Source organism: Triturus cristatus, chromosome 3_1 (genome assembly GCF_964204655.1).
Source record: "Triturus cristatus chromosome 3_1, aTriCri1.1, whole genome shotgun sequence".
Classification (NCBI taxonomy): Eukaryota; Metazoa; Chordata; class Amphibia; order Caudata; family Salamandridae; genus Triturus; species Triturus cristatus.
The window spans coordinates 623,028,658-623,054,009 of NC_140583.1; the positions used below are offsets into that span (position 1 = coordinate 623,028,658).

A 25,352-nucleotide genomic window follows, 5' to 3' on the forward strand; every position below is an offset into this window, starting at 1 on the left:
CGCTCCACATGGCCTGAGGAGCAGCCTTCATATGGCCGTACCATACAAGCAATGACAGAGAAGCCTAGGAGAAAATGCCACACCTTGTTCTAAGTGCGATGGCCACAAACTCACTGGCTCCCCGATGGACATGAACTATCACAAGAACACCACTGCATCTGGTAATTCAACCGTGCAGATGTAACAATTGTAAGTATTGACTGTAATATTTTAATTCAAACCCCTTATCATAGTCTGTCAAAATGATGGGCACCTGAAAGGTATAGTTGGAAATGGACAGAATCAGCTTGAGTTGAAACACGAGGACAGAGAACAAAGAGTTATTAAACAAAGATTCCATCCATTAATGACATTCAGTTCCCTGCTGTTTATACATGACTTGAGTCTCCATATGTTTTTGAGTAAAAAAAATAGATGTGCCCAGGCCAAGGATGTTGAGTGTGTTATAAACCCTTTGGATGGTGTGCATCTGAATATGTCTTTAATGCTTGATTTTGATTCACATATATCTAGCTGCAGATAATAAATCTATGGAACAATCGTATTTGCAATGTGATGGCAACTGGTCACCCCTTACTGCACTGAAGACAATGCTGTAATGGATTGGATGAACTATAGAAATGCGACCTGAAGTTTGCAGCACTTTTCATCTTAAGTTCTGAGTCAAGAACATTCTCTGGGTAGTATGAGATCCTGTAGTGCAGGAGGAAGAAGCAATTGTGATGGCACTAGCTGCCCAATCGTTAGATGGATTATGTAAGTAGGGTCAGGGTTCTGTGAGATACCTCAAAAGTCATGCTAGTTGATAATATCACAAACAGCAGTTTCTAAGTGTTCAAATTGAGCCACTTTGGTCACTAAAAGAGTTCTCCTAATCACAACACCAGACATTACTGTTATTAGTTTGAGGTTTGGGCCATATTAGTTTGCATGTCCAAGGGGCTGTGAATGTATCAATCTCAGATGTATCCTTCTTTAAACAAAGCAGCCTTACTTCCCACTGCTTTCCTTAAAGCTTGTCAGGATTGGTCATGCACATGTACCAATAGTGTGTAAATAAAAGCCAGGAAGTGCATCAGACCACAGGCTCAGATCGGTTTCTCTGTATCCTGCTGTAAGAAAATGCAGCAATCCGCTCTGCATTAAACAGGAATAGAACGGACCTTTATGGAAGATGCAGTCTGTAACTCCCTCGTTAACAAAATTGGGTTTTGTGAGAGCTTTGTAGCCAGTGTTAAATTTGTACAAAAATAAGTGTAGAGGCCCAAAGCTTTCGTTAGCAGCCATCCAATGCTACTGAATGCCAGCGTTACTTAATACCTGTCCTATCTAGTTGTTATTCCCTTTCTTCGAACACCTTTTTTTTTTTTGAGTTTCATATAGCGCAAACTAGACCCGAAGATATCGGGTATCAGAGCGCTTTACATAGCACCAGATGCGTTACATGAGGACACATTCATTTTTGCTAGGCACCGGGAGATTAAGTGATTTGCCCAGAATCACAGGATGTTGAGCGTCGTTGCCGAAACTCCAACCCGGTTCTCCAGCTTCGACATCGACCGCTCTAGCCTTAAGGCTACATCCTCTCCCCTCTTATATTTTCATCCTCTTTATCTCACTATAGCATGTTGTTTTCCATTGATGTCTTCTGCTTTTGTCACTGTATTCATGTAATTTCCCCCCACCCCGTCTACCTTTCTTTCTTTATTTTGCTCTAGGTCTACATCTGATGATAAACAAGCATTGTCAAAGCCAATACATTTTCGCCGATTGGTGTATTGGCTTTGCCAATGATTTCTGCTGATGCTGTACAGCTTGAGCAAAATAATTTGCAAATGATATGCCACATCAGATCAAAGTATCTGCTATAGTATACACTTTTATGATTTTCCTCAAAAAACGAATAAAGCTAACTGTACTGAACTGTACACATGTTGGAATGTGAAGCAGGCCGCACCAAATCGCAGCTACCAGGTCATCCAAACAAGAAAAACAAAAAACAAAAAGTTGTAGTTTGTCTACAAGGCGTTGGGGAGCAACAGATTAGTGTTTGGGGAGCGGTTGATGGGTAGAAATGGGGGTGTGGGTATTTGAGAGGATCAGCGCACAAGAGTAGGGGTGGACAGGGCTTGCGGAGTAACATATAAACTCTAGGAAATTCAGCGGAGTTCCACCCACTTTTATATACTTCATATAGCTATGGGAAGGTGACACTGTGCTCAGAAGCAGGCTGTCCTACTAATTTTAAACTGCTCAGAATACACTGATCAGTTCTAACCCAGCCCGCCAGTGGCCAATACTTTGGAGTGGAAGCACTGTTGACTTCTAGGCGCTCTGCATGCGCTGGCAGAGAAATGAGCTAGACTTCTCCTGTGTACCCTGTGGATATGGCTAAACTAACACTCCAATAGGGCATACACACAACCATGAAGGCTTTGACAGCACAAGTGCAGGTTTTTGATCACTTACCTCCAGCACTTAACAGTCTGGGAACCAGCAGTGACTCAATACAACCACAGAGCGCACCACCCTCTGTCCGCCATTGCAGGGGTTATGCCCTACCCCCTGATAGGCCCCCATGAAAAAGGCTTACTACTGGGCCTGTTGATTGGCCCCCATCCTCTTGTGTTCCAACTGGTCTTTTTATTATTCTTTTCGATTGGTTCCCTTCTTGAGCATCATAACACTTTTGACCTATCAGCACTATGCATCCTCTTTTCCAAAGCCATTTCACTCTGTTCCACAGCTGACTAAATAAAAATGTATCTCTGTTGGAAAAATAGTTTGGAAAGTTAATGTACCTGCAGCTTAGCTTTGTGATCGCCATGCAAGTCACCTGTCTGGTTAGTGAGACTTACAAATCCTTTCAACTGTCTGATGTGATAACGTCAGCTCCCTTGCGTTCATTGACACCTGAGTTTTACAGTTCTATGAAGTTGAAGACTGTGATAATAAGCGCTATATAAAGGTAATGTTAGCCCGTGAAGGGTACACTTCTTCCTTATTGCTTTCCTTTGAGTGCTCTCAGTGCTCCTCATCCCTTGAGTGCTTTCAGTGTCCCTCATATTGTGCTTTATTAACTTGATTAGTTCTTACTGTAAAGCGTTAATGGGGCCAATGGTATCCTAACATTAGAACCAATGACGATGCGTGCATTTCTTGCCTAGAGCGTTTCCGGGTGACAGGTGAGGTGAAACGTTGTGTTATTCTCCTTGCAGGTGGCTCTGAGGGAGGTGACTGAATAAAAGATATGAATACTCTACATTTGGTGTGAATGTAGATATACATCTCTTGTCGCTGAACTCTTTTTGGATGGAAGATGCGGATGCTGAATGTAATATCGTGTCTGCATTGATACCATGGTAAGTGTGACTGTATCATGGGAGCTTTCTTCAGTAAGCTGCTGTGGCGTGCTGGACTTACGATCATTCTTGTCAGTAGAGAAGGGGTAAAGCTCAACAAAAACCTAGCTCTGGGCACCATTTATGGGTGCCTCCTAGTTTCACATCACCACAGCTTCATCACCATCTGGGAAAGCAAGATGCAAATGAGAGATAATTTAATGGGAAAAATAAAAGATCAGTCAGTCACATAGAGACCCCACATAGCCTCAAGACCACTATTGCTCACTGAGTCCCACTATGGACCATCCTTCTTCAAGGACATTTTAAAATAATGTACTGTTTGCCCCTACTAATTATACCGGAACTATGTTTATGTCTCTACTACTTTTTCTGTCAACAAATATTTTACAAGGGTACTCCTGTGTCCCCTAAAGCCCCAGACTTTGTCTTCTAGAAATGTCCTGTACATTATTACTTGAAAAATAGTCAGAGGGAATTTGTTTTACTTATGGGTAAAAGTGCTGCTGATATTACTTTGCAGCATCAGAATGTTTGTAAATCCTCACTCTGATACATACATAAACTGTTACTCACATGATAGGTAGAAATCATTTGTCATATAACTCACCAATTAAGAAAAAATTAATGTGATGTGTGAATACGTATAAGATATTTAATTTTACTGAACAGGAAAATCTTAATGTGCAGCTGATAACATTAAACAACAAACATTGTAAAATGATGTGTTTTATGGTACAGACCTTTGTCAGAATTGCTGAGCATAGTTTGTGACAGGTCACTTTGTTTTTAAAAGAGAGAGATTCTTGAGTTATTTTTAGATATAAAACTGTGTCAATGTAGTCAACGTGTTAATAAGCCTCATAGAAAAAATGTAAAAGACACACAGTTGATGAATGCAATGCAGAGCAAATCTAAGATTCTTCCCCAGTCAATAGATCTTGACCCTGTGCCTAATGGGAACAGTCCAGACCGAACTGCCAAGCCAGGTTCTCCCTGGACCGTAAACAAGCATCCTGTGACCAGTTTCGGGGCACCACCCCTCATCAGCCAGGCTAGCTTGAATCCAGTGGCACAAAAAAAATGTGGCTTCTTACCTGCAGGGCAGAAGAGTAAAGTATAATGTTTTGGCCTTCCTTATAATGGGTCTTCTTCAGGATTAAGCTTCACTGTTGGTATTCAGTGAGATGTTTTCACAATACATAGACATCATGTGTGTCCTTCATAAATACCATTATACTATGTTAATTGAGAGTAAAGTGCTTTATGCCAACTTGCGATCACCTCAGTGTGCAGTGGAGTGCAGCACTGGTAGAAAAGAGGGACCGTGAGAGAGAGACACAAAGGAAGATAACAGTCGATATGAGGGATGAGCAGGTGGCTGGAGCAGTATTTCCCAAAGCTCTAATATATCACTTAATGGAGAGATAGTGCACTATAGGTAACTCACTTATGGAATATGGATCTTTTGTGACGAGCTGCTCATGACCCACTCTGAACCACTGGAAGCACCAGTGGGCCTGCAGGACTGGAATGTGAAAATAGGCATCATGCAGGTCCATTGCTACCAGCCAGGCTCCGGGATCCAGGACAGATAGAACCTGGGCAAGGTTGAGCATCTTGAATGTTTCCTTGTACAGGAAGGCTTTGGGAGGGAGAAGATCCAGGATTGGTCCATCTTTCTTCAGCACAAAGAAGCAATAGAAATAACATCCAATCCCCACTTCCAAGGCAAGTGCTCTTTCTAGGTCCCCTTTGATCTAATGCACCTGCACTTCCTGTTGTAAAAAAGTGAGATTGCCTTCCGAAAAGTGGTCAGGTGTATGTGGCAAGTGCAGTGGATTGAAAAGAAATTGCAGGATGTAGCCCCAGTGGACAATCTGCAGGACCCATTTGCCAGATCTAATGTGTTGATACCCCTGCAGTTAGTAACTTATCCTGCCTCTTAAGAGATGGCTGTGTGATGCTAAGGGTAAACTGAAGGGTTTTAGAGATTGTTTGCGCAGGGGCTGAGGACTTTGAGGTACTCTGCCTCTCATGGCCAGGTCGCTGTCTGTTTGGCCCACTGCCACAACCACGAAAGGACTACGAGACCTTTTGCGTCAGTAGAGCTTGATGCTGCCTATACGCCTAGTGGAGATTTCTGGACTGGAGCTGAAGGGCCTAAGGAGGGTGCCGTTGCTTGGATTTCTTTCAAATGTTTCAGGACCGAATTCACCTTTTCACCAAAACTATTCCAAAATGGCCCTGCTTAAGAGCCAAGAACAAACAAATGTTCTTTTAGGATAGATGCTTAACATACAGGTACTGGGGTGAGGAAATCATATGTATTTGTTTCTTTTACTTATGCTTATGTTTCTGAACCCAAAAGGGTAATAATGTGGGGAGGCTCTCTACTGGGGCTAAATAGCACATCCCAAGCACATCTCTATAGGAGGTTTGGATACACTTCTTTCCATTAACTTCAAACCTCTGCAAACACAGACAGGCTGGTTTGTGACACATTTCAGCACATGCTTGGTCCAGATTCTCATGAGAGCAAAACACTAGTGAAAGCACATGGCATGTTCAATGCTTTGAAGACAGAGAGCTCACCAACCAAAACACATCATTTTACTGTGATTCAGCATTGAAATTCCAAACATAACAGTTGCTATCACTCCATGCCCATTGATATAGTTTCTACCCAAGATTTGACATTGTAGTAAACCGGTTATTTCCACATCCTAACACAATACTGAAAAGTAGGGAATAACAGTTGCTGGGAAGGCGGATCCTGTAATTTTGACCTATGTAACACAAGCCCTGAAACACGTGTACTTTTCGCTCTCTTTCCAGAACCATGAAAAGACATGCAGTTACACTTTCTGTTATGTCCACCATTGCCCGAACCTCCCCCTCCTATTTAGTAGGCCATCACATTGCACTCCAATCATAAAGGCCTGCTGACTTGTCTGCTTCCCTTGGAAATACCAGTAGATCCTGTATAAACTAAATATTTTGAAGATGTGAAAGGCATGCACAAGAATAAATAGTTATTGGATATGAATCAATGACTGTCTTCTCCTTGTAACAGGCAGGCTGCCAGCATAAACAAGAATGATGACTTAAATGTTTTTCTGTTCATTAGAAGCTGAAACATTTTGAGCAGAACACTTTCTAAAGCAATCTGGAGGTACTAAACAAATGTTTCGTGTGGGTTGTTGGGGGATTACGTGCTAAGCAGTGATAGAGTTTAATACAGAGTGCTTGCAATGTTCAACACTCCGTCCATCATCCCCTTTGGTTTTGCTTTGTTCGCCCTAAGTTGGCAGGGTATGCCCAGACGTGGGTCCCTTGCTCACACTACTACTGGATTCAAGCTAGCCTGGCTGATGACGGCTGATTAGCCAGAAACCGGTCCCAGGATGCTTGTTTCCTGTCCAGGGAAGACATGGCTTGGCAATTTGGGCTGGACTGCTCCCATAAGGCACAGGGTCAGACTGATTTGCATATGGCCATGTCTGAACTGGGAGGTGGAGTGAGTTAAAGAATGATGATGGATTAAACTCAGATCAGTTGACTGGGGGTGAGTGCTTGCAATGTTCAACACTCCGTCCATCATCCCCTTTGGTTTTGCTTTGTTTTCCCTAAATTGGCAGGGTATGCCCAGACGTGGGTCCCTTGCACACTCTACTACTGGATTCAAGCTAGCCTGGCTGATGATGGCTGAATAGCCAGAAACCGGTCTCAGGATGCTTGTTTCCGGTCCAGAGAAAACATGGCTTGGCAGTTCGGGCTGGACTGTTCCAATGAGGCACAGGGTCAGACTGATTTGCATATGGCCATGTCTGAACTGGGGTGGTAGAGTGAGCTAAAGAATGATGATGGATTAAACCCAGATCAGTTGACTGGGGGTGAGTGCTTGCAATGATCAACACTCCGTCCATCATCCCCTTTGGTTTAGGCTAAAAGTGATCATACAGGATCTCTAGCAGTCGAAGCAATTCGCAAGGTGCTGCTGTTGTACAATTCCCAAGCATCTGAATGGAGTGCTACTGAGGGATGAGCTGAGGTAAAGATAAATGTTAAATTAGATTGGGTGCTAATAAAGTGCAAAAAGAGAGTGCAAATGTATATTAATTTAAAAAGGCAGCTTAGACCATGATCTGGCATCGGGTATATAGTGTATAAGCCAGTTCTAACGAAAAAGCTGCCATTAGGACTCTCCCTAAACCCTTCCACAAGGATTTAATAATTTCAGAATAATGATTAGACTCGTTTTATCTACTCAAGCCTAATCGCCTCCCTGCAGAAGTTTTAAAGACTACAGTCCAAGGAGACATCAACTACCCACCCATCAAGTGCTGCTCTAATTAATACATTTCGATAAGCAAGAAAAAAGAAGAGCTACATCATATATTAAGCTTTGTTTTGACAATTTTTTGTTGTTGTTAAAATAGAGTTTAAGACAGGGTCAGATGTCGTAAAGCAGGCAATAACCGCCTGCTGACAAGATTGTATGCCGCGGTGATTAAACAAAGGTTTTAATAGACTCCTACTTTCCAAGAGCAGGCCTGTACATAGGCAGTGATATGAATGATGCCCTCCTTGCATACTCTACAGGGTGTGTTGGTAAGTGGCCTAAGCCATGGCGGGGCATGAATATAAGAAGACCTGTGAGGGAGCAAAAGCGATGTCTCAAAAAATTCCCATTTAAAATGTATACCCACCCAACCTCCAAGTAGGCCTGAGGTATAAGATCCTTGTATTCGCTTAAGAGCGCCCATGCATGAGATCTAACGGAGAAGGCCTCTTTGTCTATGATCAGTGATGTTTTTTTCAATATGCTGTTGACCGCTTTTTTAAATGGGCCTAAGGGTAATGAATTTCGCATAACATACAAAGGGCCAGGTCGTCAATTGCCTGGTCCAAAAGGAATATACATTGGGCTATAAGCCTGCAATAAGGCACAGGTCTATCCTGAACATGTTCTGGCCAGCTATTCAGATGATTACTGGTATTGGCCTGAGGTGTGTTGCAAATGAGAAATTGTTCCATATTTTAAAAGCTTCTACAAGTTCTTCCCTAACAGGATTCCACCGGTGGATTGACCTAGTAGATCTTAGTGGTACACAGCCTTTGTTTGAACAATATAGAATATGTGAATGATCTATTCGACAGCCTGACTTTCTTATGCAATGCACCCTGTACATACATTTTGCCTACAGCTGACAACTGCTTTGCTGTGTCTTCAGCCTTCATGCTATACTGGCTGTTTTGTAAACACCGTACATCTCACACATTTGGGACCTCAACAAGACTAAAATGTACTGTAGATGATAGCCACAAAAATTACCTGCCATACATTTAATGCACTATACAAAGTATTTATGCATAACACACACTCACTCTTTTACAATATCTGAGAATGTACGAAAGGTTTTGTGAAGCATTAGCATCAGCTTCTCTAACATGTTGAGCTCTTTACTGAAAATGCCATTATGAGGCTTAAATCATCTCTATAATTCATAATGGAATATTAGCACATTGTCAAATATACAATTGTGAAGTCTTAGTAAAGATATATGTTGATGTCAATAAATGGCTATAAAATTACACTTTTTTTAATATAGGGGCTTGGATTTCATTCGACAGAGACCATACACACACACATAGGAACACTCACAAACAGATGTGCATGGACATGTATACAGTTTAGTCTTAATGTCAGACATGGGTTGTCAACACTGTTAAAACTGTTCCAACTATTGATGTGAAATGCCACAGTGTTTATCTTATGAGTTTGCTGAAATGGACTAAAGTATCATGTGTGAAATTGCACTGGCAGAGAATTAATAGGGAGAACACAGAATGACAGCCACACTTTAACTCTGAGGTCAAATGGAAAAGAATTAGATCTTGAACTGTCAGTATATTCTTTTATCTTGACTTTAGAATGGTGTACACTTTCAGAAAGCAATTGCCTATGATTCAGTAACTGACTCAAATGATTGTAGCCAGCCACAGGAACCAATGGGTAATAGGTAAGGAGAAGCAAAAGTTATTGGATGAAAATCTTGTAGAAGGAAGAATAAACCTTTGTAGCTCATCATGTTGTATGGTTGTAAGCAAATTCTGCAGTTGGTAATAAGGAAACCCAATTATCTTGATTTGCATTACAGTAGCATCATCAGTACTGTTGCAAACTTTGAGTAGCTTGCTCAGTTTGCCCATTTGATTGGGGATTATAACCATCATAACCAGAGGAAAGTGCTTGTTCAATTCCTTACACAGAGCTTCGAATGCTATGAGGTAATTCATGAACCCACAAAATATCAGTCAAAATAAAATTAACCAGTTCTATTGCTGTTGGTAACATGGGTAAAGGTGAAAAATGTACCTCTTTACAATAGATGTTCTTATACCCATTAACCATTATTACCTAAAGACGTGAAAATAGAATATCCATTATAAAATCTGTAGAATTCATATTTTTGGGTTTTCTAAAAACGTTGGCACTATAGAAGACTATCTAAAGAAGTTCATCCCCCTCAGCTCAGTCCTGAAATCTTTTGGGGTGATCCATCAAGTGAGGGCTGAGGATAAGAGAAGGAGGTCCCAAAACACGTTTTCCCAATGCAATTTTCTATAGGAAAATTGAACAGCTATACTTCAAAAATGCCTGAAAGGAATTACACCAGATTTGGCAGAACGCTAGCTCTTGGTCCAGAAAATGTGCTTGTTTGTGATTTGGTTCAAATCCATTTGGTAGTTTTTGTCCTGAAAATAGGTATGTCAACAAATAATTAGGCAAGGTGGGATACCCTGCCCCCAGGCTCTTGTGGCCAGGAGGTAGGGTTACCAGAAGGATTCCCCTGGAGCCAAAAATGTATTTGTCTTTAAATTTGACTGCAAATTTGCAGAGGATCCTGAAATATGTAAAAAAAAAATAATGATAATGCCAAACATAACCTTTACGGGATGTGGGTGCACAGCCCCCCTCCTCGAGCCATCTACAGGGTCCAGGTACCCCAACCACTGGGGTCGCATTTATATTTTGGGTGGAGGAGTGCATGGCGCCCTTCCCTGAGCCTTTTAGAGGTCCCCAGGGACTCCATTCCGCAGGCTTCAAAACATTATAATATTTTGTGGGTGTCCTGGTGCCCACCTGGAACACCCATGCAATTCCTGGAGGTGGGGCTGCAGGGGTAGTCCCAGGTCTCCTGTGGCCCCCCTGGCTCCTCAGCCTGCACCCTTAGTAGTGCAGCAGGATCTGGCTCCAGCTGTATGTTCCCACCTGAAAGGAGTGCAGCAGCCACTCTGCAAGATAAAAAAAAGTACCTTTTCTGGGTGATTAAGTCCGTGCACAAAGGAGAGCTTACCATATTTTTAGAAGCACTCTGAGCTGGAGCTGTATGCTCTTCAGCTGGAGCACAGGGACCTTGTGTGGTTAGTTCTATGGCTGCACTTTATGGCCTGAAATAGTTTTTTAGAAAAAGACTTAAATACAAGTTAATGGTTTTTTAAAAGGCTTTATTGAAAATATTTTATAACAATCACTTTTATTAAACATTGCTATGTGTGAATTTATAAAAAATGTTAACAAAAATATTTCTTTGGGTATTTCTCTAAACACAATAGCATGTACAGCACACAGAGGTGCACTTGAGGTTACATTTGCATCGGGCATTCGTCCCAACCATTCCGGGTGCTGTGTTGTATTACATATCTAGTGACTTAATGCAGTAGCATGTATCTAATACCAGGAACATAGCATTAGCAATTGCAAAAACCTGTAACTATATATTTTTTTTGCTTAACATTCGCAACGCCCGGCTGAGGTACAACAAAGAACTTGCAGCTGGGCTAACCTATCTAAGTGTCTGAACATAGTGACCACAAGTCTGGGTGAGTTCATGTCAGTGTATTAACAGGAGAATCAAGTTTGGCTGTAGAGGAGGGTCTCTTCATGTTCAATTACTATTTATCCTGACCCTCCCTCTAGGAGGTCATCCAATATTGTGATGCCCCAATGCTTTATGTATGTTGATGTGCTGACTCCTTGATAAATCAAACAGACCTGCTTTTTATATTTTAGTGTTCTGACCATTTGACAAAGTCAGTAGGTCTGCCTTGATTAAAATGACACCCTTTACACTAATACATCATACAGTCAGCCATGCACGTCCAACCATATGCCACTCATGGCCAAAGGCCATGTGCAGCCGGAAGGAAGAGCACAGTGAAAAACGGAAGGTTGGGCACCAATTCGGTTTGGCCACAGGCCCTGGCAGCATGGTGATGGACATCTTACTTTACATTAAAAAAGCCTTAGCCATATAGTTAGGAATTGTAATACTACTTTACTTCACATTTTTTTTTAACTTGAAAATTCCCTGATAAAAGCAGAAGTTAAATGGACGTTATAGATAGGTGAAAATATCAATTAAAATATGAGACAAAATAACTGAAATTACTCAGTTATAGTTATCTCATGTAACTATAATGCGTGTCCTAAAGCAACTATAACTCGTGCCCTTGCCATACACTGCTAATTACCACCCATTATACATCACTCATTACATGCTCTATGACATCATTGATAAAATCACTGCAACATCTGAAATAACATCATTGATGACAGCACTTTGCATGACTGGGGCCTGCCCTTTTTAAAAACTATTTACAGCCGATCCTTTAAAAAAAGTGTTCCCCACCAGGCCACCGAATTTGCTGTAAAGATGTTTACAACGTTTTTAGCCCTGGAGAGTGGAGACGAGGGGGAGGTCCCTCTGCTCTCCCCCCAATAGCCTAGGAGAGCATAGTATCCCTACACTGCCCCTCCTATATTTTTTTCTAACATATTTTAAAGACAGGGGACTGAGTCCTCTAGGCCTCAAAAGCCTTTTATCACATCTTTGCTGATCTGGTGGCAGCCAATCAGTTCTTATCTATATATTTGCCGTCTCCATGAATCCTCAGTGGCGTGCGATATACATATTCCTTAAACCTCAATTTCTCAAAACATATTGGATGAATTTAAACCAAATCACAAAAAGCACTCTTCCTGGACCAAGGTGTAGTTTTATTCCAACTTCATTCCGTTCATCTGTTTTGGATGTAGCTGTGTCTAATTTTCCTAAGGAAAATTGCATAGGGAAAATGAACTTTGGGAACCCCCGCCTTGACTGATCACCCCGAACCTTTCCAGGAAGGAGCTGAGGTGGATGAACATTTTTGGGAAAGTTTCATGTAAATTCGGTAAGCTGCTCCAAAGTTGTTAGAAAAAAAAGAAATTCTATGGAAACGTGGTCCTAACTATAACTACCCAGTGATGACCACCAGTACGATACATATACATACATATACATACACAACTTAATTTAGTGAAATTCACATAATGTTTATGACATGGCAAATAATAGGGGTGACAGTGGGCAACCATGGCACATGCCTGATTTTTTTGTGTATAGATTTGAAAATGTGATTGTTTAATTTAATACGAGCAGTTGGCTCTGTGTAAAGCAACTGGATAATGTGTAGCATAGCATTACCCATATCAAAGTGGTGCAGCATCTCCATCAAAGGAGTCAAATACTTTCTCCGAATCCAAAAGAGCCACAACAACCGGTATGACATGGGCATGTAGGATAATCTCAGGGTACTGGGAGAGGATGGTATCACAGCTTAAGCAAGATATACACCATAGGCTTGTAACAACAATACGGCACTGCCTATTGAGCATCATCCTTAAACCCAAGGAAGGTAAATTGCAACACAAATTTACAACTCTGGCCCTGCTATTGGTCATGCGCCACTGCCTATCTAATAGAGAACCCATAGTGTTATAATGGGGCAGAGATATGGGGGTCTGGGCTGTAGCTGAAGAAGTGTGACTGAAAGGAATCAGAATGGATGAGAATGCTGAGGTGGATCTGAGAATGTGTGCTGAAATGATACGAGACCTTCTAGACTATCAGGAGCATGCAGGTTAGGGAACGTTAGGGTTACTGAGGAATGTTTGTTTAAGCATTGTACCTCCACGCTTTGGTGGGACACAGGGGATGGCGCCAGACCCTCGTCCTAGTGCAAAACATATTGTGAACGGGAAGAGGATTGCAGGCTACCAACTATTGCGCCATGAGAAGTTGAAGTCATAAGTACGATATATGCAGGGGAATGAGAAGTGGTACTGCTTTACCTATGAGAACTACATGTAAGTGCAGTTCTGTGTTAATGCCAACAGTTATCTAGATGATTCAATTGTATGTATATGAGCACATTAATGTTGATTAACACTGCTTTTACGTTGGATGGCTGAAAATTTAAATAACGATTAATGAGCGTTATTATGCCTAGCCATGTAAGTATTCCTGCATTCCTTATGTTACTGTTGGACTTGTAGTCAAAATCGAGCTATTCAGCCTTTCCCTTTAGCAACCGGTTAATGTCTTCTGCCACTCCCTGGGGCTGGGATCATTTTATACCTTAGTCCCCAATGCATTCTTATGGAGAGGCTAGGGGCATTCCTGCTCAACCCTAATGTTGCTACTACAGTACATTAAGAACGCCTCTTTTGCAGTATTGTACACAAGGCAAGCAATGTTAGGAACCCTTTCCTTCCAAGTCGGATCCACACAAGGGCAGGTGGCCTTGTAGCTGTGATTACAACAGGTACACCACAGAACGGAAAGCTTTCCTTATATGGCCTGTTAGCTTGAATAAGGTCAGAAATGAAGTTCAGAATTAAATATGGCAATCAAGCAATCGTTTTATTTCTTGGGCTGAAGTCTGCCACACAGATACTTTAATGTGTTAGCTCATTCATGTTGGCATCCAATTAGGCCTGGTTTGTATGTAACATATTTTTGTGCCAAAAGCCCTACCACACTCGACAAGCCAGTTCCGAAACAGTGCCTTATTGCATACCTTTTAGCTTCAATGTTGGCAGTGAATGAGTTATAGCCAAAGGCAGAAGGAGGAAAAAGGTAAGGCATGAAGTCATGTGAAAACAGAGCACAGTGTTTGATTATGTACACCTGGAATTCATAGCAAAGCTGAAAGCAGTTGCAAATGTTTGGCTGTTTAATAAGGAAGTATAAAAAAGTGTTTCCACTTACTAGGAGCTTTGGTTATCTGGTGATTTATAAAAAATCCCCAAACATTAAAATTTACTTGACATAGTATAATAAAGAGTGGCCAAAATAGGATTTCAATATTAATGTATTTGTGCATTTTATAGGTGGTCTAGGAGACCTGTGATTTTATTTCATATATGAATACACAAAAATACATAGTAGGTATAGTAGACATGGCCACGTGTCAGCTTTTATTTGCCAATGTACATTTTATCTTCTGTCTCATAAAAATGGTATTCATCTTTGTCTTGTAGGCCATGAGTGATGTGCCATATGCCACCAACCACACAAATCTCACTCCCCCGTTTGACGGTGTTCCATCGTCCACCAGCTCGCCAGAGCCCTGGTTAGAGCCTACCTTCACTTCTGCTGCCAAAATCCGTGTGGCCATCACCTGCTGCTTCTTCCTAGCCGCAGCCTCCAGTAATACTGCGGTGCTATGCAGCATCCTGAGGAAGCGCCGCAAGTCGCATATCCGGGTACTGATCCTTAGCCTGACTGTGGCAGACTTGCTGGTCACTACCCTGGTGATGCCGCTGGATGCCATCTGGAATGTCACTCTGCAGTGGTACGCCGGGGATCTACTCTGCAAGCTGCTCAACTTCTTCAAGCTCTTTGCAATGTATGCCGCAGCCCTAGTACTGGTCGTCATCAGCTTGGATCGACACTCCGCCATCCTATACCCATTCAGTTTCACAAGTGCCAGCCAGCGCAACAAGATCATGCTATGCGTGGCATGGGGCCTGAGCATCTTTCTTGCATCGCCTCAGGTACAAGGTCTGCAAGTGGGAGGAGGAGCGCAATGTAAGAGCACCTGTGCCTTTTTAGTGGTGCAACCATATTGCTCTATAGAATATTAAGCCAGTAAATGTAGATGTGTTTGCTTAATAATAATTAGTATATACGTTCTAAAGTACTTAATACACATGCCACATGCTGCTTTTAGGCTGTTTAGAGAAACGAAGAGTGCATGCATGTGATTACGGTGAAGGAGTACAGGTAACAGAATAAGTTCTACCAAGTGCTTAGAAAAGGAGGAATAGCACACTTGCTGGCTATATAATTAATAGACATCTTGCACTGATGATAGAGTTGTTGACTTCTTTCTGAACTTGAGGTGGTCTAATTTAGATCTGAGGTGGGTTCCGGAAAGCGCCAGGCTATGTTGCTGTCATTATAGTAATCTACCATTGATGCAGATACTTTTGCAGAGTTCTGTAGTAGGTTTGGTTGGCTTGTGAGGGCCCAGGGTGATTATCTTTGTGTAGTAATGAGCAATTTTTCACATGGAAATAGGGCATTTACCTTAGATGGCATAGTGAGTAAAAAAAGGACATTTAAAATGTTACATGCTGTTTGGTAACTGGTCGGCCAGGATTGACATGCCTATGTTGCTCAGTCCCTTGTTAGGTCTCGCCTAGACAGCATATGCGCTGTCTCGGCAAGACATTTTGTTTACTATCAGAGAAATTGTAGGCCCCCATTACTTCTCATTGGTTGGCTTCATGAGCACTCTCAATTGCTTCTATTCTGCTGGCCAGAGTTGCATTTGCAACTTCCTCTTCTAAGTACTCATGTCCTTCCACTGTTCGAGCTTTTGGGAGCTATTTTATTCATTTTGTTGACGCACTACACAGATTGCATGCATCTTTTATAGTTGTCTCTCTCATGTATTTCTTCCCTATCCATCTACTCCCTCTGGTTGTCATGCTTTCTTCTTCCCTCCCATCCATTCCTGTGTTGCTCCACCCTCCTATTATCGTGTTGGCTCCTCACCTACCATAACAAAAAAAGCACTATGACATGGACACCGCTGGCTGCGTCATAGTATTTTTTTATCTTCTCCTCACCCGCTCATTGTCCTTTCGTCATTCCCCCATCCTATTTCTTCTTGCCCAACCTGCTCCTGTTTCTTCTCAGTCTCCCACCAGTTCCGTCCCTAAAGTTTTCCATTTGCTTAAAGTCCTATAGCCACCATTTTGATATATAAGCTACCTCCCACATTGTTGCTATTGTCACATCATGATTGCCGTCCCTTCCCACCTATGTTTTTTGCTTTCCCTGTCCCTTCCTACCCCCTTCTGCATCGTATTACTTGTCCCGTCCATTTCACCCACTCCCATGTTGTGCTGCTTGTCCCATCCCTCCTGCAAGACAAACAGAGTTATGACACGGCCAGCACTAGCCGCCTCATATCGCTTTTTCTTTCACTTTCAGCCATGCTGAACAGCAGCCGTGCTGCTATACAACGCAGCTAAAAGACATTGACAAAGTCAATAGCTCTTGCGTAGGTGAGACCTATCTGCTTTCTTTGCCAATGCTTGTTTCAGATCCATTATCAGTTTGAGTAAGGGGCCTTATTTAGAGTTTGAAACATCCACCAAAAAGTGGCAAGTGTCTTGTCTTGTCTGCAAGTACCATTGGCATCAATGCACTCTTAATACATTGAATGGAACATCCACCAATTTTTGGCAAATGTCCTGCATCCAATCATCTATACATAAGGCCCTTTGTCTCTGTAAAAAATCTGGGAATCACACGGGGGAATATGCGTGGAAAGAGCAATTCTTTCAAGTTATTCCCCGTTCCATAGGGGCCTAAAGGGAATCAACCTGTGATCCCTCATAATGGAATCAAGTATAATCAATATCCCCAGTATCAGAACAAAATATTTAGTATTATCACATGCATAACGAGGAAGTAGATGTTCTCCTTCTTCACAATGCCACTGTGGACAGAAAAATGTAAACTTGCAGAGGAAAGTTATTCATACATTTTCTACCATGAAAATGGCCTGGTTCTATTAAAGTGAAAATGAAATTGCTAAGTGGGAAAAACCTGTGCATGTGCAATGGAAGTCTGGAAACTTTGCAAATTAATGTGAATGGGGAAAATCCAAAAATTAATGAACCTTCAGAGGAGGATTAATAGCTACTTTGTTAACTCTAAGATGGGTTCACAACATGAGAATGACACTAAGCCCATCAATTTAAGGGACTTAGGGCCAGATGTACAAACACAAGGAATACCGATTTCCTAATTGCAATTCTCTCCAAATCGTAATTAGGAAATCGGCATTCCTAATGTATTGGACTCATTGAGTTTTATTTAGGTATTCCTTGTGGGTCGCAAATCGACCTACCTCATGAATATTTATGAAATAGGTTGCTGTTTGCGACCTATTCGGAATAACAGCTTTAACAGGGATGGCGAACTGCTGAGGTCAGCAGACCACCATGTCTGTGATTGCTTTTTAGACCCCGGAGAAGACAGAAGTAAGGCCATAGGAGGCTCACGAAACCCAGAGGAGAATACATGGAAGACCAAAGTGCCCGATCATGGGTCGGAGAACTACAAAAGAGCTAACAAAACCGAGTCAAAACAAAAAAATAAAGAAATCTAGTGATCCAAGTACTTTCTGGCTACTGAATACATCATTTCAACAGCAAAGTCATCCAAAGTCTTCTAGAAGAAAGCAGGAGGTGACACAGACAAAGAAGCAGCAGAAGCTTGGCGCAGCAAAGTCTGCGGGAGAGGCCACTTGACTGGGATTTACTTCTTGAGTTAATTGAACGCTCTCCATTTGACCTGCCATCCCACCACACAAATAGTAGGGGGCAGATTTACAAGCCCTTTGCGCCACTTTTGCGTCACTTTTCCAAAAGTGACGCAAAAGTGGCACAAGGGGCTTGTAAATCTGCCCCTAGGTATTTAACGCGTGCAGAATATGGGCAGGCCCACTGCATACTGTGCAACGGGCTCAGTTTGATGCATTAGAGAGATTTGCTTCCACTATAGTCTACAGGGGCTCGGTCAATAACATGACTAGGGCAGAGGGGTGGCTCGTTCAATAACATGCATATAGCAGAGGGGTGACTCGGTCAACACCATTCATATAGAAGAGGGGTGGCACTGTCAATCACATGCCTACAGCAGAGGAGGTCAGTGCCATATTGAAGGAGATGTGCGCTCGGTTCCTATTCAAGCCCCTGCTTGAACCTTCAGCCGCTCGGTTCAAGAGCACCTCATTCTGCTAGGCTATAGGGCGCTGTATGGCAGGCAATCACCTTCAGTCTCTGCCCCCAAGACTGAAGTGCAGCAAGTGGATCCACGCCCTCCCCTTCTCGCAGAACCCCGCTCGCTCCTGGCTGAACTGAGTGGAAATGTCTGGCGGGGGCTCCCGCCTCCGTGTTATCATTTTCATCTCCGGCCAGGCCTGGGAAAAAGGAATCGGATTCGGAGAGGAGGGGAGGTTAATTGAGACATTTTCAGTCCGAGAGTTTCTAGGAACACTGCGAGCTTTGGGCGGGAGAGCGCACCGATATCATCGGGTCCATTCTTCTCAAGAGTATGCGTTTCACTGAAGTGTGAGATACTCACAGAGACCAGAGCGCGTTTCCCAGAAACCTAGCTAATCAGAGACGTTTTAAGGCATAGAAAAAGTGGGCCATTGCCCATGCCCCCCCCCCCCCACCTTCCAAGGGCCCCTGTGAAAGGTAACTTTCCGTTTTCTCTATCTCAATTCTATTTCTCTCTAAAACCTCTCGCTTGCCGCCTACCTTTACCCTGACACAGTCTCTCTACCCAGTGTCATCTTAAGGATTTTGGGGTCCTGGGCAAGACATATTTCAATTATTTTGTGACCCTGTCAAAGATTAACATATAATTGAGTATTTTTTTGCGGTGGTGGCGTGTATGTATTATCAGGAAATTGTATCAAAATTGAAATGTGTTCCCTACGGGGAGCCCCCAAAATATTTCTTGCGGGTGGCCCCTACACACCATAAAATGAAACTGTCAATATCGTAGACTGCACGTAGTCTTCCGCTTTCTCTTTCACGTACACAATGAATATTTCAGTCTTAGTTCAATTTTGAATGTTATTATTGATTTCGACCTCTTCACCCCTTTGCTTATGGTGGTGGGGTGGGGAGCAACACTGTCAGCGGGAGGGAAGGAAGATGCAGGACAACAGGAGTGGGAGGTTAGCAAAGGAATAGCCGGAAAATTAAAACACCCCCTACTTTGAACAAAAGGTCTTATGGCAAGTAAAGCTAGTCCTATCAACCCTTCCCAGGAGAACTCTCTTGTCTTTTCTATCCCAGCATCTATCCATTCATCCTTTCATGCACCCGCTGATATCCACAATATCACATTTACATTCTGTCACCTATTCATTGTTTCAGCTAATTTGTCTTTCACCATTCTTTCCCTCCATCCATCTATCTGCCCATCCATATCCAAATCTACTCTTACATTTCCAAATCCATCCATCCTTTCACTCATCAATCCCTTCATCCACACTTTCACTCATCCATCCACCCTTCCACTCACCAATCCATTGACACTTTTACTCCATCGTCCTTTTCACTCACCCCACCATCCATTCACTCAGCCATCCATCCTTTCACTCACCATCCACCCTTTCACTCACCATCCACCCTTTCACTCATCACTCCATCCTTTCACTCATCCATGTACTCTTTTACTCATCCATCCATCCTTTCACGCACCCGTCCATCCATTTACCCTTTCATTTATCATCCATCCACCCTCTAATCCATCCATTCATTCATCCACCCTCCCTTTCACTTATCCATTTCCTCCCCTTAGCTCATCCATCCACCCTTTCACTCATCCATCCACCCTTTCACTCATCCATCCATCCATTCACTAATCCACCCTTACATCCATTGTTATACTCATCCACCTGTGCATCCATCTTTACACTAATCTAACCATCCTTTCACTCATCCATCCATCCTCTCGCTCATCCACCTATACACCCTTCCACCCATCATCCATCCACCCATCTTTTCACTCACTCCTCTATCCACCTTTTCACTCACTCATTCATCCATCCATCCTTTCACTCATCTATCGGTCTGTCCATCCATCCATCATCCATCTATCTACCCACATTTTCACTCATGCATGCATCCACCCTTTCACTCACACATCCATCCTTACATACATCCATGTACTCACAGTCCCTCTCACCTAAAGAAGCAACATGCCACGGACGACAGGATGGTGGAAGGGAATCACTGACACAATATCGAAAGACAAAAAATCGACCTACAAATATATCGATACAAAATAATCGATCACATTATTATCGACATCATATACTTATTTAAAACATTACAAAAATATCGAACACACAATTTCGAACTACATAAATATAGGTACACAAAATATCGGCAACACAAATATCGAAATCCTAAAATATCGATGCTCAATAATATACATATACTTCATAACAAAATATCGTAAACTAAAATATCGACCACTAAAATATCTCCATTTTACTAATATCGACTATATAACATTTAATGAAAACCTAAAATCAAACTACATAAACACCAAATAATGTCTTTTATCTCTACACAAAATTATTATTAAACAATTATATATTTACTACATTTAAAAATGGATTTAAATAATTAACTCTTTACTAAAACATTATTAACAACATTCCTACATTAAACAACTATATTATTAAATTATACTTTATCAATTCATGCATCCAATACATAATATAATGTTTAGAAAAATACATATAGAATAATACACCACAAAACCACTAATTAGCGTTTTCCTTATTAGGAAACTAACTACCAGAAAAAAAAAAAAAAAATTCGAACTAACCAATAAAAACACTCCGAATTCAAACTGACCAATAAAACACATATTACAACATCCAAAGCACTATAAAAAGAAGTTCAACTTCATTCACAGTCCAAAACCAAAAAAACGAAATTGAATGAAGAGGAAAATCGACTGGATTGCAACTACAGATATAAGAAAATCAACATACAGGAAATGTTTAAAACTATCAAAAGTAAGTTAACTATATTATTCTCATGAAGACTCAAATAGAATAAATTGTAATTACAATATACATACACTATAAATAAATTAATGTCTTCTTTCTATTTCATGTTTTCACTACAGGAAACTCCAAAAGAAACTAAGAAAATACAGAACAGCACCAAAAAAGATACAACTAAAAAGTAAGTATTTCACAACCAAAAATCAACTAATAGCTTAAAATACCACCCTAATTAAATCCCAATTGCAAATCCCCTAACCATTCCCTATAAAAATATAGAAACAATTATTACAACACATTTCCTTTTCTTTTCCAGACAAAGAAAATACTAGAGGAAAATCCCACAAATAAAGAATCAGGAGCATTCTACTCAAACACATCAAAACCAACGTTGTAAGTATATAGTAACTAAATCTTGTTTTTTTCTACTGAAAATTAATATAACATCATATATAATAACTATAATATATATTTTTCATAGATAAAGCTACATCAAAATGACTGAAGGAGCTGAATTCATAACAAGCCAGAAGGGAAAAATGTTACTATGCTATATGGGGTACACTTACACACAGGAAAAAGTGTATGGTTTAAAAGTTAACTGGAAATGCACTAAATACTACTCTAATAAGTGCTATGGGCGTGCTACAACACGACAAACAACAGTACTATACACTAGAGAACATAACCACCCACCAAACATTACTGAAATCGAAGTCAGATCTGCTTTAGAAACTATAAAGGAAGCTAGCACAAGTTCTCAAAAACCTACCAGTGTAATTTTAAAAGAGCAGCTTCCCAAAATTCCTAAAACTGCTACTACACAAATGCCATCTGTAACTTCACTCAAAAGAACTATTGCACGTACTAAAAAAACCACTACTACTTCAACCCCAATTCCTCACACATACAGTGAAGTTATTCTAAGTCCAGAACAAAGTATAACTTTCAACAAAGAACCATTTGTCATTTTTGATAATAAAAACAATGACAAAAGAATAATAATATTTGGAACAGCTAAAAATCTCTGTAAACTACAAGAATCACATAACTGGATGATGGATGGGACTTTTACCATATGTCCCAAACCATTTTTCCAACTATATACAATACATGTCATATATCACAATTGCAATATACCATTAATTTACACATTATTACCAAACAAACATAACTCCACATACACTGAACTATTAAATATAATAAAACAAAAAACAAATGACTTTTCCCCACAAAAAATAATCCTAGATTTTGAACATGCAATGATTAATTCTATATTAAAAACACACCCCCATACCTCCATACAAGGCTGTTACTATCATTTTAATCAATGCCTATGGAGACACATGCAAAAATCAGCCCTAAGCATTGAATATGCAACTAATTCATCTTTTGCATATCAAATAAAAAAACTCATAGCACTAGCTTATGTACCTGACACAGACGTAACAGAACATTACAACATTTTAATAGACAGCGCCTTCTACAAACAAAATGAAGAAAAACTAAGTTCACTATTGGACTATTTCGAAGATACATGGGTCGGCAGACTACATAGATCTGGCCACAGAAGAAACCCTAAATTCTTAATTCCCTGGTGGAACGTATACAGAAGCACCTTAAATGGAGAATCCAAAACTAATAACGCAGTTGAAGGATGGCATAACGCCTTCCTACAATCAACAGGCAGAACAAAACCAACACTAGAAAGATTTATATCATGCCTACAAAAAGAACAGAGTTATCAAGAGTTCCGAATGGAACAATCCATAACTCAGCTAACTCCAAAAACCTCAAAACAAACTAAACAAATGTATAAATATCTAGAGCAACAAGTAAAATTGTACCCTACTACCAAAGGCCTAGAATACCTAAACATCATAGCTAAAACACTTCTTTAAAGTACAAATACAAATAAATGACTAATTACCCATTTTCAATAATATCAAACACATAAAATATATGTATCTTATTACAAAAATAATTACTGTGTGTAACATATTTATACATATTGTCAAAAATATATTAACACACATTAATAATATTTGTAATAAAATAAAAATGAACAATAATATTAAACAATACCCACCCACAAGAAATAATAATAAATTAACTTACCACGTTTATTCCAAAGTCTGAAAAATCCATTTCCTGCTTACACAATCCAAACATTAAAAAAATGGTTCCCAAAAAAAAATGCAAAAATACAACTGGCGATTAAATCCATAAGCCATTCACCAAATATCCTTCGAAAATCCATGAAAAACCCGAAAATAGCTAAAAATATTAAAAAACGATCCATGAAAACCGAAACATTTAAAGTAGTGTAAAAACCATATTGTTCAATAAAACGAACACACACTTCTTTAAAAAAAAAAAAGAGTCCATCCGAAACGAATAACCTAGAAAAGAAATAGTAAAAACAAAGCAACTGACATTCCCACCCACATAAAACAACACATAAACACGTACTAACAATAATACTAGATTTAAAACACTTCTAAATATACATTAAACACCTTAAACCTAACTTTCGAAACATGCCTACACATGGTTAAAAACACGTAAAAACACAACACGCAACTCTAACACATAACATTTCCAAATATAACTAATATATGTACAGCTACACTAAACATTATCTAACTAGGCTCAAAAGTAAATTTAAAACCATCTAAAACACATAAAACAAACCTTACCTTTCACGACGCGAAGTAACTCCCAACCGCGAGCTTCCCTTCAAACCAAATGACCCAAAACAACATTACCCGGTTACAAAATAGAGTGTCCAAAACATAATAAAACATTTAACTATACTAAAAAGCCCTAAATAAATCAGGTAAAACAGTAAATTCACACACAAATATTTTATATTATTTAGTAAAAATATACCTATTTTTTTAATTTACCTACAAATTGTCAACAAATGTTCCTAATTTGTAAAATTATATTAATAAATATTTTAAAATTTAAAATATTTATTATTATAATTTCTAAAAAGATAATACTACAGAACAATGTATGAAAAATTGTTAAATTTTTTTTTGCATAAATGCTAAAATTTTATTTATGTTAAAAAGATGTTTGTTTCGAAAACATTGTAAAAATAATTAATATTAATATTTTACATATTAATATTAATAAAAAAGGTATAACATGTTTGTACTACAAATATTAAAATGTTTATATATGAAAATATTTGTTAAAAGTTTTGTATAAAGATTTACAAAACCTATTGCTATGTTAATTTTAATTTAAAACACTACATTGTACAACATTATTAATAATCTTTATAATTTACTTAAAAATGTTTGAAAATATACTTAATGTACATAAAATTTGTTCTGACCTATATTCAATATGTTTGAATGTAATTACAATGTAAATAATACTATTTCTGAATGATCTTACTCAAATGAATAAACAATAACAAATTTAAAAAACTACAATAAAAACCATGTTCTTGTCTTATGAATTGTGTTTCTCTGATTATTAATATTAATCTTCTATTATGAATATTTAACATATAGAATAATTATTTTATAAAAAATTACAAATCAATCAATATTATAAAATTACAGAATGCCATTACCCATTATTCCAATACAAAATATTCATATATTTTTCCTAATAATAATATTAAATATTCCAAACATATCAAATTAAAAGGTTACATGTATATATTATCCTAAACTATAAATATAGAATTAATTACTACAAATCCAATATATAAACATACAATACAAATAATATTCACTTAAATATATTTTTATAACTACTATATCAATGTAATTTAATTAAATTAAATACCAGACAGATTAGAGTAGTTGCTGGACACTGACCATAAACAATTTACTATTCCCACTCCACTCTATAATAAATAAAAGTAGATGCTTGACACTGACCATAAATAATTTACTATTCCCACTCCAGTCTATAATAAATTAGAGTAGGTGCTGGACACTAACCATAAATAATTTACTATTCCCACTCCAGTATATAAAAAATTAGAGTAGGTGCTGGACAGTGACCATA

General features: G+C 39.6%; 1 protein-coding gene across 1 annotated transcript in view; it reads left to right on the forward strand.

The window, feature by feature from the left end:
- LOC146860656 (gonadotropin-releasing hormone II receptor-like) overlaps nucleotides 1-25,352 on the forward strand; it is a 357,503-nt gene that overhangs the window by 120,197 nt on the left and 211,954 nt on the right. The window contains exon 2 of the mRNA XM_085646361.1: nucleotides 14,737-15,252. Coding sequence (XP_085502487.1) covers nucleotides 14,737-15,252 — 516 coding nt within the window. The remainder of the gene's footprint in view (nucleotides 1-14,736; nucleotides 15,253-25,352) is intronic.